A 12,077-nucleotide genomic window follows, 5' to 3' on the forward strand; every position below is an offset into this window, starting at 1 on the left:
AAGAGTAGAAAACAAGAGACCACAATTATCTTTTTATACCACTTACCGTGAGTAAGCATCACAGCTTCCTTCACAGTATGCCATCTCAACTGGTGCGGGAGATACACATCCATGATATTTGATTACCGTAGTAGTATTGTGCTTCATACAACCTGAGGTTGTCACAAACCAAGGTAAAATAGGTTAAAGTACATGTGCATATGAATAGTTATTTGTGTATGACAGCTTTTAGCAGAAAACTGAGGTGGATGGAGCTAAAATAGGAAATAAGATCACAGTGCAGTTCTTAATGACTTGCTGCATTTATTATCAATAAATGAAAAATTCCCTTTCGCTTATGCAGCTTTGGTGCAAGATACAGAAATAAAGAGCAGCACTATGGCAACTGCTCAATGCACACATACCTCCCAGGACTGGCTTTTCTTTCTTCCTTAAAGAGAGTGTATCTATGAAAGTTGGAGAATAGTTATAGTCCTCTTGTTCCAATGAAAAGGCTAACACTTGGCAGTAGGGGATGGGATAGTTCACCACAACCATGTTTTTCAAGGCCCTAAAGTGAATGCTGGATTCCTCTTTTTTTTTCCTTTCTCCCCTCACTGTGAGGCAGTGCTCCCAAACTAGGTCTGTTCACCTCATCATGCAAGATGGACTAATATGCCGAATAAGGCACATATCAACATTACTTACTTTAACAAAAGGGTCATTACTTACTCTTTAGTTTTACTTGGCATTCTTTACAGCAGCCATCATCAGATAGTTTAATGTCATCCTTGAGTAGGAAAACAGAAAAAGATGCTCAAGTTTCATATCTACGTACTAAAGCAGCAACTTCTCTTGGTTCCTAAGTTTCTCTGGCACCAGAAAATTTTTTGTACTGACATGGAATCTAATTTCAACAAGGCTAAATATTAAGGGCACGTAATTACTTCAATATTAATAAGAGTTCTTTGAAAGCTGACAATGAGGGGAACCAGAACTGCTTTGCTGTCATCAGAGTTGGGTTGTGGAGTAGTAGAATTTCAGAAATGCAAGTTGTAGCACATGTGGGATATTTTGAGTGATCCAAATCATACAGATGATTATGTCAGACAGGGTAATGCAATTAATGAAATAACTGACTCCCCAGATGTGTGGGGCTGGTTCTAGTCTGCCCTGGGGTGTGTTAAGTCAAATGATGTTGTGAACTGAAAGGGTTTATTTTCCTTCACCTTTGCTCTCAGTAAATGAATTCTAAGAAATAATTTACAATCGTAAATAATTCAGGAATAAAAATCTCATGATTTTTCAATAAGATTGTTGCTTCTAGGTCACCTGACACATTTAGGAAACCAAGACACTATGCTGTACCTAGTCCTTGGTAAGGATTGATATATATCACCCATTGTAATTTTAATTTGCTTTTCTGAAATGGAATTTGATGGGGACCAGATTCAGAGTGGTTGAAATTAGAGCTACATTCTGTGTGATGCATCTGCTAGGTATTTTCCTTGGAGACCATGATGCTTCTATCACTGCAACCTTTTCAAACATGAGAACTAGTAGAAGACAACTTACTGGATCACAGTCATCAGGGTTAAAGGGAGGACAGCTTTTCTGTAAGACAACTTGAATGAACTGGTCATCATTTTTTTCACATGTGTAAGTTGTACAGTTATCAACAGGTGGGTTCCAGAGTTCTCCAACCTGAAAGTAGTTAAAAATTAGTGAATAATTCTTCTAGTGTCTTATCATTGCTGCCTACTGCAGTTTTTATTATTCAAAAAAATTTCCTTGGATTTCAGTTGATAGCTACTTCTCATATACTACTCTGAGTCTTTTTCATTAACCATGTGAAAAGGATGTATTTTTATGTGTATATGGACATGATTTGTGTGAATAGGATAAATATGTGGACTCATTTGGAAAAAATAACTTGTGTTTCAGTGGTTTTGTCATCAAAATTTATGGGTATGTTCATTCAGATACATGGCAGAATTTCTGCTGACTTCACTGACTCCTCCTGTCCTAAATCTCTAAGCTATCTTGAGATTGACTGTCTGGAGCAGAAAATTGTCTGCTCACATAAAATTATCCTTTGAGCAAAATGGATGCTTTATTTTCAGAGATGAAGGCAAATAAAGGCCCATTGCTTTCACCTATATATTTTTCTGTGTTGATTTCTGAAAGCCATTGTTAAATATCACAGTTGCTTCCACAAGTCTGTGTTAGAACTGGAGTTACATGGCTCAGGGTACTTGTTCAAGCTGTGTGAGGCAGTCTGTTCCTTGCCTGAATAACCATTTGTCTAACATGAGGAAAGATTCAGCAAATAAATGTGACTAACAGACAAGGAGAGGAAAGAGTGAAAGACTACCAGAGTTCACCAAAATTGAACTAAACCAGGGGTAGTTACCTGGAGCACACGTGTGATGTCTCCTACAGTCACTATACAGGCTGCTGCCTTGCACGTGCCACAGCACTCTCCAGGTTTCTTTGTATACTTATAACCCTGTTTTGAAAGAAATAGAAAGAAAATGACATAGAGTGAGGGCACTGACCTTAACTGGTGGATATTTGAGCTGAGTGGGGTAGGAATTACTGACAGCAAAAGAGCACTCACCACTGGGCAGTATGTGTCACAGATAACTGGCTTGCACTTGACAATAGGCTGGTGGGGGCTTGAATGGGAGGATTCAGAGCAGGTGCATTCTTCACAGGAGCCTGATGGAATGACAGCTCCAGGCTGGGGGAAGTTAGAAAACCAGTCATTTTTAGTCAGTAAAAACAAGTTACTTTGTGTATGTACATCACAGACAATACAAAGCTGAAGTTATTGTTAAATACAGTTTGGTTATTTTATTTAAGCAGAGTTTCTGTTGTTAGCAATACCAATTTTGGAATTAAATTCTGCTAACGTAGAAAGGAGAGCAAAAAAGGCTTTTGCTTGTAGGGAGGGTGTTGATAACCTGACCTTGATTAAATTATTAATGATGTTTTATCTCAGGTCTTTCTGCAAAATATGGTTCATGTTAAGAGTCTCAAAAACATTGCATTGTGAACCTGTGTGAATATGTATTAATGTACTGAGTTACTCTGTGTACTTACTGCATAGTAGGTTTCATTGACTACACATCCATGTCCTGTAAAGAAGGAAGAAAGATGGTGTCATAGAAGTGTAAGTTTTAGGAAAAGAAGTACATGAAAAACCTACTACTTTGTTGGCCCAATATGAAAACACAGATAATTTGCATATTTTTCAATTTTCTTGTATTCATCAACTTAGAAAAATTTAGCTGTGAATAGCACATGAAGAAGGTGCATAGTACTTACTACATTCAAAAGTAGGACAGCATTTTCCAGGCTGCATTATTGTGACAACTTCCTGTCCCTCTAAGCACTGGTGTGTGACCTCAGGGCAGAGGCTAGTGTTGCAGTCTGTTTAATGTAAGGCAATATAGAAAATAATGAACTCAGAATTTTTAAACAAAAGTGATTTTGTTTTTCATGAACTTCAGAAGTTGTCCTATGGAGCAAATACGGTGTGTTTACACAAGCTAGTCTAATGACTAAGTCGGTGTATTTGGCCAGCTATTTTAAATTGAATGGGCATTTGCATAGCATTTGTAAAACAAAGTGTTGTCTGACAATGATAAAGTGATGATTCCTAGGAAGAGGTATTTCCAAAGAGAAATTTATATCAGTTGGGAAATCTGATGACTCTCAACGATTAAGGAACTTTCTTGAGCAATTTTTAAATGTTCAAGACTTCTTAATTTTTTTATATATTTTTTTTTATACTGGTCTTTGAAGCAGAAAAGGCTTTAAATAGCTTTTGAATATGTTTTTTTTTTCAGATGGTAGCAGCTTTAAAAGTTTCCAGTGTTGAATAATAGATGATTTCCAGTTACTTTTCTGTGTCTAACTATGGACAATTTTTCATCTTTGAATTTGTCCTCTTCAGGCATCTAGTAAATGCTCTGCAAGAAGGTACTTAAGGTACTTACAAATGGGATGAGGGAGAAAAGCATTATGAAATCAATAGAGGGTATTAAAAAGAATGAGAAATTATTGCTGTAGTTGCCCAAAATTATATTACCCATGCCTAAAAAATATATTCCCCATGATAAAGAGCTAAGCACTTACAGCACTCAGTCCTGGTACAGCATGGGTCTTCTGGTATCTGTGTCTGAACAGGCATATAACCTGGTTCATCACAAAATACTTGCTGTGTCAGGGAACACTTGTGTTTTTTACAGTGCACTTTAAGAGTATATTTGTCACAGACGCATTCCTGACAATCTTTCATCCACTTTTCTCCTGGCTATATTAAAAAGGAAATAAAAAAAAAAAAAAGAAAAAAAAACCAAACACCAAAGAAAAAAAAAGAAGAAAAAGTTATATAAAAATTCAAACCAAAATTTTGTTTCTTGTTAACTTATTCATGGGTACAGTGATACCTGATTACATCAACCTTTTCATCTTCCTAGTATTTTTAGATTTTATAAAAAACCTTCAAACTGAAGCTAAGGAGGGAATTACTGGAAGCCACTGAAGGTTTTGAGTATGTTTACACATCTGTCACTTTCTGTTTATTAGTAGTGTTAGTATGAGGGATATAAAAGATCTAAAGGAGAAGTGATTGAGCTTTGTATGCATTTTTGAATAGGAAGTTATCATACGACATACTCATTTACACATTAGGTTACAGAGAGAAATTTCTATAACTTGTGTGCAGCTGAGGAATTTAGAATACAGACTATCAACATTATCAAGCAAGAGGTAAACTTTGCTATATATCTGTCCATTCATACCTAGTAACTGTAGCCAGCCAAACTTGTGGAAACAAAAGCAGCACATATGCCAAAGTTCCACTACTACCATCTAGCGGTTTGGTTTTTTTTTTGTCTTTTTTCTAATTATTTCTTTTTTAATTATGTGAGGTGGATTATTGAAAGAATATCCCCTAATTTACTGTTGGTTTTTCTTAGGGAATAATGTGGTTTCTGCTCTGGCACTCTGTCCTGGTTTTGTCTGGGATAGAGTTAATTTTCTTCTTACTAGCTGGTGCTGTGCTGTGTTTTGGCTTTAGCCTTGAGAACAATGGTGATAACACACCCATGTTTTAGTTGTTGCTAAGTAGCACCTACCCTGATCAAGGACTTTTCTATCTCTTGTGCTCTGCCAGTGAGGAGGACCATGAAAAGCCGTGAGGGAGCAGAGACAGGACATCTGACCCAAACTAGCCGCAGCAGTTTTCCATACCACAGCATGTCATGCCCAGTATATAAACTGGGAGAGATACCAGTAAGGACAGATCCCTGCTCAGGTCAGGCTGGGTATTGGTCGGTGGGTGGTGAGCAATTGTATTGTGCATCACTTGTGTTTATTCTTTTCCTTTCTCCTTTTAGTTTTATATTCTCTCCCCTTGTGATTTCCCTTATCATTATTATTATTAGTAGTAGTAGGATATTGTACTTTAGTTGTTAAACCGTTCTTATCTCAACCCATGGGGTCTACATTCTTTTGATTCTCCTCCCCATCCCAACAGGGGTGTGAGCGAGTGGCTGTGTGGTACTTAGCTGCCAGCTGGGTTTAAACCATGACATACTCCCAGTTATTTTTAAGACTAAATGGGAACAAACATTTGAACAAACCCTAAAATTTTCCCCAGCCTAAGCAAAACTTCATGAAATGCTAAATATCCTTTTGCTTTATTTGTCTGTGCTTTATAAACCATACTGATTGTGATACTTACCCATCTGGATATTCCATTTGGTTCCCTGCAAGCTGGAGAAAAAAAAAAAGGAATGAAGATTTACACCACTGAAAACTGACATAGAGTAAATTTGTGCAGTTTCAAATAGAAATACTGTGAAGATAAAGCTAACAAGAAAATGAATATGCAGACTTGTTCTTCTGAAATGTAGAATTCTACCATCTTGGTAGGCCTCATGTAAAGAAGGAAGATAAAAAAAAAGGGTAATATTGATTATCATTCAATTTTTAGATGAGGAGGTTAAGGAGCTTCAAGTAGTTGATTGACTCATGAACTGACCATATAGAAGATGGCAGTAGAACACAGACCTTGTGGCTATCAGTCTGGATCTCTATTCCCCAGACTAACTACAGATACTTACAGCATTCAGAGACACAGATGTTGCTATCTTCACTCATGAGTGTCTTTCCTTCAGGACAGAAACATCCTTCAGTTACTCCATAGCCAGGAAGCTCAACAAAGCTAGAATGTGAGGAATGTGTATATTTGAGTACAACATTTTTGCATTGAAGCAGGAGAGAGCAGCACATATAAAAGGTTGACATGCCAGATAAAAGGGAGGCAAAAAAATTATTTTCTGCAGTTCAACAAGAAGTACATATTCATAGAGCTAACATATTTTTAAATCTTGGAAAAAATATCCAAAGTCACAAGACATTTCATTATGAAGTAACTAAATTTACTAGGGAAAGTAGATAAATAAAAATAGGGGAAAAAATGCCCAGAACAACCTTAAACAATTTTTTTTTTTTTTGGCTTTCCATACCTTGGATCACAGGTAGCAGGATTAATGGGTCCACATGGCTTGTATACCAAGCTTGATGGACAGTTGTATGCTGTATGGAAAAAGAATAAAAAAGATCAAAAATTGAGAGTGCATGCATTTTTGAAGCAAAAATGATTACAGCTTTGCCTTCTTCATATGCAGCTTCTGTGAGTCAGGATGTCGCTGTAATTTTTTAGGCAGTAGTCAAGTGTTAGATGTAAGACGTGTTTACTGAATAAAACACTTAAGTACTGCCATTTCTCACACACACACATTTTTGAGTTCTGCAATACTTACAGCATGTATTGTTGGTCTTTCCTCTCCAGTCAATGCAGACACCTCTAGCAGCACACTCTGTAGCATATATCTCCAAACTGGAGCACTGCATGGATTCATCAGCTATACGACATCCATCAAAAACACAGCCTTTGAAAAATGGTTCTGGTGGTATTACAGCATGGCATTCTGCAAAAATCCTGCAGACAGAAAAGAGACCAACCCCTTATATAAAATACATATAAAATCTGTTGTCAGAGAGCACTTTCCGGATGTAATGGCACATGACTCTCTGCTTCAAGCAGGAATGTATTGCAAGAAACAAGACCCTAGGAATGGCCAGTAATCTGGGAGATAGATTCAGGACATGGAAGGTTTGGAAATTTGAAGCTCCATTTTTTGTTTTTTCCTAAAGAGGCTAATGGTCATAGTGTTTCTGTGTGTGTACGGACCTTTTTCATTAGTCTGACATGAGAAATTTCATGAAAATGCAACTGCATCATATTGAGGGAAAAGGGATGATAAAAGTAGCTGAGAGAAAAGTCTAACAACAATAGCTTGAAACTTAGACACTACAGCAAGCATCTGTAAAAGGGCCTGTATAAGTAACACAGCTGAAAAAAAAGCTTTCTTCAGAGCTCACATAAGAAATAGGGTGGGAAGCAACCCTTTGTGCTTTTGGGGTTCCATGTTTTACATTAAATGTACAAATAATGATGGAAGCTTTTTGGCTGGGATATTTCTGTCTGCTGTGTTAACTTGCATGGTAACCAGATTCTTTACGGATTGTGTTGAAGGCCCACTTCAAATTTAGTGTTCAGTCTTTACTTAATAGTATAACTAGAGTGAGTGAACATAACCTGGAGAGCAGGGAGGGAGGAAGGAAGGAAGATAGCATATATCTGTGTAGTTGCAACACAGGAAGTATGGATTTAGTGCTTGCTGCATCCCTGCTTTTCTGACTTTACCTCTCCTTGCTCAGTTATCTTTGTCATGGAAGTCATCAAAGGAGAGTTTCTTTGCAAAAGCCTTTTACTATATATATCCTGTTATTTAGCTGACATTTTCAGCTTTTTTCACATACAAGGGCTATAGTTCTTACTCTTCCTGTAAGATACTGAATTTTATCTAGAAGGAGTGAATTCATTCAGATTTTTTCTTACTCGCTCCAGATAAGGTTGCAAAGAGAAGGTATTCCACAGTGAGGCTTTGGTGGAGGTGTAGTTACAACTGGTGGTATTGGTACTCCATGGCATGACTTGTTGTTATCAACAATCCAGTGATGAGCCATTTGGGGACAGGAAGAAATGATCTTACCATTTGGTAAGCGGCATTCATCTGCTTTATTGTTTGTACATGTTCCTGTAAGACATAAGCTATGTAAGTCTCATAAACAACATCAAATATGCACAGTGCATTATTGTGCTGATACCACGTTTAGAAATTATGTGTTCATGAAGTGTATAAGGTGCCTTGCTTTGTAGGGATCGCTTTCTTTACAGTTATATGAGCTTTAATTTAGGTTAGGGAAAACCAGACAAACCTAAAACCCCAGCCCCAAAGAAAAAGAAAACAGATTGCTGAAATACTGAACTTTTGTTCCTACAGAAGTGGAAGACTTTTTATTTCCATTTTACTGCCATACTTCCATACTTCTGCCAGTCATGAGACTGCATAGGCAGAGTGGGTGAGAATAACCATGGTAGGGTGGGGAAATAGTTCCACCTCAAGTTAGTGCATCTGTCTTACCACACTGTCCTTCGGTGTTGTTGCCAAATTTGCTGTATGGAAGTTTCACAGAGAAAATCAGCCCACTAAAGGTGATGGTTGCACCAATCTCTGGTATTTCAACAATCATGTTGATGCCAAGTGTTGAGAAAGAAATGCCATCTTTTTTGAAACCTGGTTTGACAATCTTGTGGTTGAAGTACATCTGAATGCAGGGTTAAAAAAAAAAGCACCAGAATTCAGAGTAAGCACTGCTTCTTCCTGATTGTTTTAACTAATGTATTTTCTAATCTTCATACGTAACCCCATGTTGTTGTGCATCACATCCAATGCCCATTACCATCACAATAATAGCATATATATGCATTGATATGTCAGCTTGTATTGTTATATAGCCAGAGTATGGTAATAATCTAAGTGGCCTCTGTGTTTTGTGTTTGTGTAGACTGTGTGCTAATGCATAGCATTCTAAATCCAAGTACTTTCTTTGTATCTCTCATGGTTTTGTGTACTGTAAACATTTTTCATATGAAAATGAGTGGTAGTTTTCTTTAACTACATAAATACTTCTGCCATTATTATGGAATAACTGCTGCAGAATCACGCTATCCTTATACTACCTGTTGTTAGGCACTGGAAAAGTTGTCTGAATTCAAAATTAAGTAGTATGTCCCTGGTGCCAGTTTTATGCAGTAGTTATATTTATTTGTTAATCTAAGCTGTTCCATTTGCAGCCTGTATCTTATACAAGCTGATGGACATGGATATATTTGCCTGATAACTTTTTGTCAGGAGTTATTCTGCAATTTTTTTCTCATTGAATTGGGATAAAGTAAGAGTTAAAATTGCCAGTTACTTTTTTCTTTCACAAGGAATCACTGGACTAATTGTTTCAGCATGCTTTTCTGACTGCAGGTAAGGAGAATGTGGCATGGCTCTGTTGAGGAAGAGTGCATACTGAGACAGACTTTCCCTCCCACCTCTTTGTGTTTTCTAATTGATTAGTAAATTCCCCAGTATAGGAGTGAGACCGTCTTCAGCATGAAAGTCACACTTGTGATTTGCATTCATGTTTCTTAATAATGTGTTTGTTTATATAAGTCAATGTCACAATATACTGGTTTTCATTAAACACAAATCAGGCACCTGACTGATCATTCTTCCTGACTTCTCTGTCAGCTGTATAGTCTGTTTCCTAGTGTTACTTATGTGTACATGTACATGCGCATAAAAAATCATATCTGCGTAGTGCTAAGTTGTTTCTGATATTTTTTCCTTAGGAACTTTTTTTTCTTAATGATACCTACAAAAAAATCTGGAGAGGGACTCTTACAGGGGCATGTAGTGTCATGACAAAGGGAAATGGTATTAAGATGACAGAGGGTAGATTTAGATTAAATATTAAGAAAACATTCTTCACTATGAGGGTGGTGAGACACTGGAACAGGTTGCCCAGAGAAGCTGTGGATGCCCCATCCCTGGCAGTGTTCAAGGCCAGTTTGAATGGGGCTTTGGGCAACCGGGTCTGGTGAAAGGTGTCCCTACCCATGGCAGGGGAGTTGGAACTACGTGATCTTGAAGGTCCCTACAACCCAGACTATTCTATGATACCCTCTACCCTCATCACGTCCATGATGCAATATTCTAACAGACTGTATTTCGAATTGTAATCAGCAAGGCCTCAGGACCTTATTTCTTTTTTGCAAAAAATAGAGAAATTAAAAAGTGTATATTTTACCACATTGGTCATCACACCATTCATGAGTTTACGGGTCAGCAGCACTTCTGCAGATTTATAGAAAATAATAATGGATTTAGGGCAGGAAAGTCCATCTTCTGAATCGCAGTAATAATTGTCAATGTAAACACGGAAGTTGTCATATTTAGGCACAATCTGTTTCACCAGGACGTAAGTACAGTTTTCAAGGAAAGTATAGTAGGTTCCATCAAAAGTAATATAATGTGGATCACCCCATCCACTGCACACACCTGGTAGAGAGAACACATTTAGAAGATTAACGTGAAAACTAATGTAGAAGAAAGAATTTATAAACTGAACTGAATATACTACAATTTAAGAGGACCCCTAAGAAGACAAAATGCCCATATAATTTGTTTGCTTTTTTCAAAACAGATTTTTCCTTTATCTACTGGTGCTTACATTGACATTCATAATGATAACAGCAGCCATTTTCATCAGGTACCAGTATTGCTGGATATTTGTTTGCACAGGTAATTTCCTTTACAGGTGGGCAGTGCGTTGGAATTACTTCTACCTTGTTGTCTCCCTTACAGATGAGTTCTGTACAGTTGGATAATTTGTATCTTTGTCCAGGCTGCAAAATGACCAAAAATTGCTGTTAGGAATTTGCAAACATATATGAACTCTACTCATATTTTCCATTTAGTGGTATATTGTTTCCAGTAATGGTGGTGTTGGAAAGGAAGATAATATGTGTTACTTTTCTTAAATTTGTGGTGCTAATGATTTGTAATGTTGACCAGAGGTATTCATAATTATGACCATGATACAGAGGATCAGAATGTGTTCTGGTTTCAAAATCTGAAGGAAAGACTAAAATTAAAATATTTGCTGATAGTACAAATTCATCAATATTCTACAAAATTTATTTATTTTAATGCTAATGGAGATGGGAACACTTATTCTTCTGAAGTCTAGGGAGATAGGTCATAAGTTAAGGGAACTGATGTCCCTTATGTTAACTGATATTAGCTATGTAATTGTACTTCGGTATCACCACAGACCATCACTATAAAAAAAGGTGTGTACAGAAATAGAGGTGAGAAGGCAGAAGAGAAACTAATACAAGCCTCCACAGTAGCTTACATTATACTATTTAGTGAAGAAACAAAATGTACAAGAAAACTCCCTCTATTATTTCAGAAAGACTTCTCATTTATGCAACACAGTGCATCAGAAAGTGTTTTACTACTACAAAAGTAATTATAAAAGATAATTGTAGCTTGCTTTCTCAGTGTGAAAAAAAATAATAAAGAAGGAACATAAAATTTTATGTTGTTCATATTGCTCACAACAAGAAATACTTATCCTGGCAGCCTGCACATTTAAAACTTAAAAACTACAAACTGTTATTTCTGGTATCAACTTAACATTGATTTTAATTCAGGAATCATAACATAACACAACACAGAAATAACATACTTGAAGAGGAGGGTAAGTAGCAGACACACAACCAGGAAAAGGAAGCCTTCCAGAAGTTGTAGGCAGAGGAACTGTTGTTGTTATGGTAGACCATTCAGGAGACGTAGTGGTTAGAGGAGGAGTAACGTTACAATCCACAGCGTGTCGTTGAACAATACAAGTTGGACTACAGATGGCATAAAATCTACATCCGTCACTATCTGTACGGTTGTAAATCACTTCACCTGAATAGAAAATAAGCAAATCCAGTAAGAGACAAAGAAAAAAAAGAATAAAAAAAAAGCTCAAAAACTGAAGAACTAAATAAAAAAATAGCAACTAAACATTCTGAATATAATGGAATTAAAAATAAACTTGTACTTAAATAA

The 12,077-nt window shown here is 36.8% G+C and overlaps 1 protein-coding gene across 1 annotated transcript in view; it reads right to left on the reverse strand.

The window, feature by feature from the left end:
- Window positions 1–12,077, reverse strand: part of MUC5AC (mucin 5AC, oligomeric mucus/gel-forming) — a 52,223-nt gene that overhangs the window by 1,757 nt on the left and 38,389 nt on the right. Inside the window, exons 32-48 of the mRNA XM_061464244.1 lie at window positions 11,710–11,933; window positions 10,687–10,861; window positions 10,264–10,514; window positions 8,547–8,730; window positions 7,961–8,159; window positions 6,819–6,997; window positions 6,522–6,591; window positions 6,117–6,217; window positions 5,735–5,766; window positions 4,123–4,300; window positions 3,310–3,414; window positions 3,085–3,119; window positions 2,600–2,722; window positions 2,393–2,488; window positions 1,555–1,683; window positions 712–769; window positions 47–152 (exon numbers count right to left, since the gene is read on the reverse strand). Coding sequence (XP_061320228.1) covers window positions 47–152; window positions 712–769; window positions 1,555–1,683; window positions 2,393–2,488; window positions 2,600–2,722; window positions 3,085–3,119; window positions 3,310–3,414; window positions 4,123–4,300; window positions 5,735–5,766; window positions 6,117–6,217; window positions 6,522–6,591; window positions 6,819–6,997; window positions 7,961–8,159; window positions 8,547–8,730; window positions 10,264–10,514; window positions 10,687–10,861; window positions 11,710–11,933 — 2,245 coding nt within the window. The remainder of the gene's footprint in view (window positions 1–46; window positions 153–711; window positions 770–1,554; window positions 1,684–2,392; window positions 2,489–2,599; window positions 2,723–3,084; window positions 3,120–3,309; window positions 3,415–4,122; window positions 4,301–5,734; window positions 5,767–6,116; window positions 6,218–6,521; window positions 6,592–6,818; window positions 6,998–7,960; window positions 8,160–8,546; window positions 8,731–10,263; window positions 10,515–10,686; window positions 10,862–11,709; window positions 11,934–12,077) is intronic.

Source organism: Pezoporus flaviventris, unplaced genomic scaffold (genome assembly GCF_033815535.1).
Source record: "Pezoporus flaviventris isolate CSIRO_AGI_PZ_B2104156 unplaced genomic scaffold, CSIRO_AGI_Pfla_v1 ptg000036l, whole genome shotgun sequence".
NCBI lineage: Eukaryota > Metazoa > Chordata > Aves > Psittaciformes > Psittacidae > Pezoporus > Pezoporus flaviventris.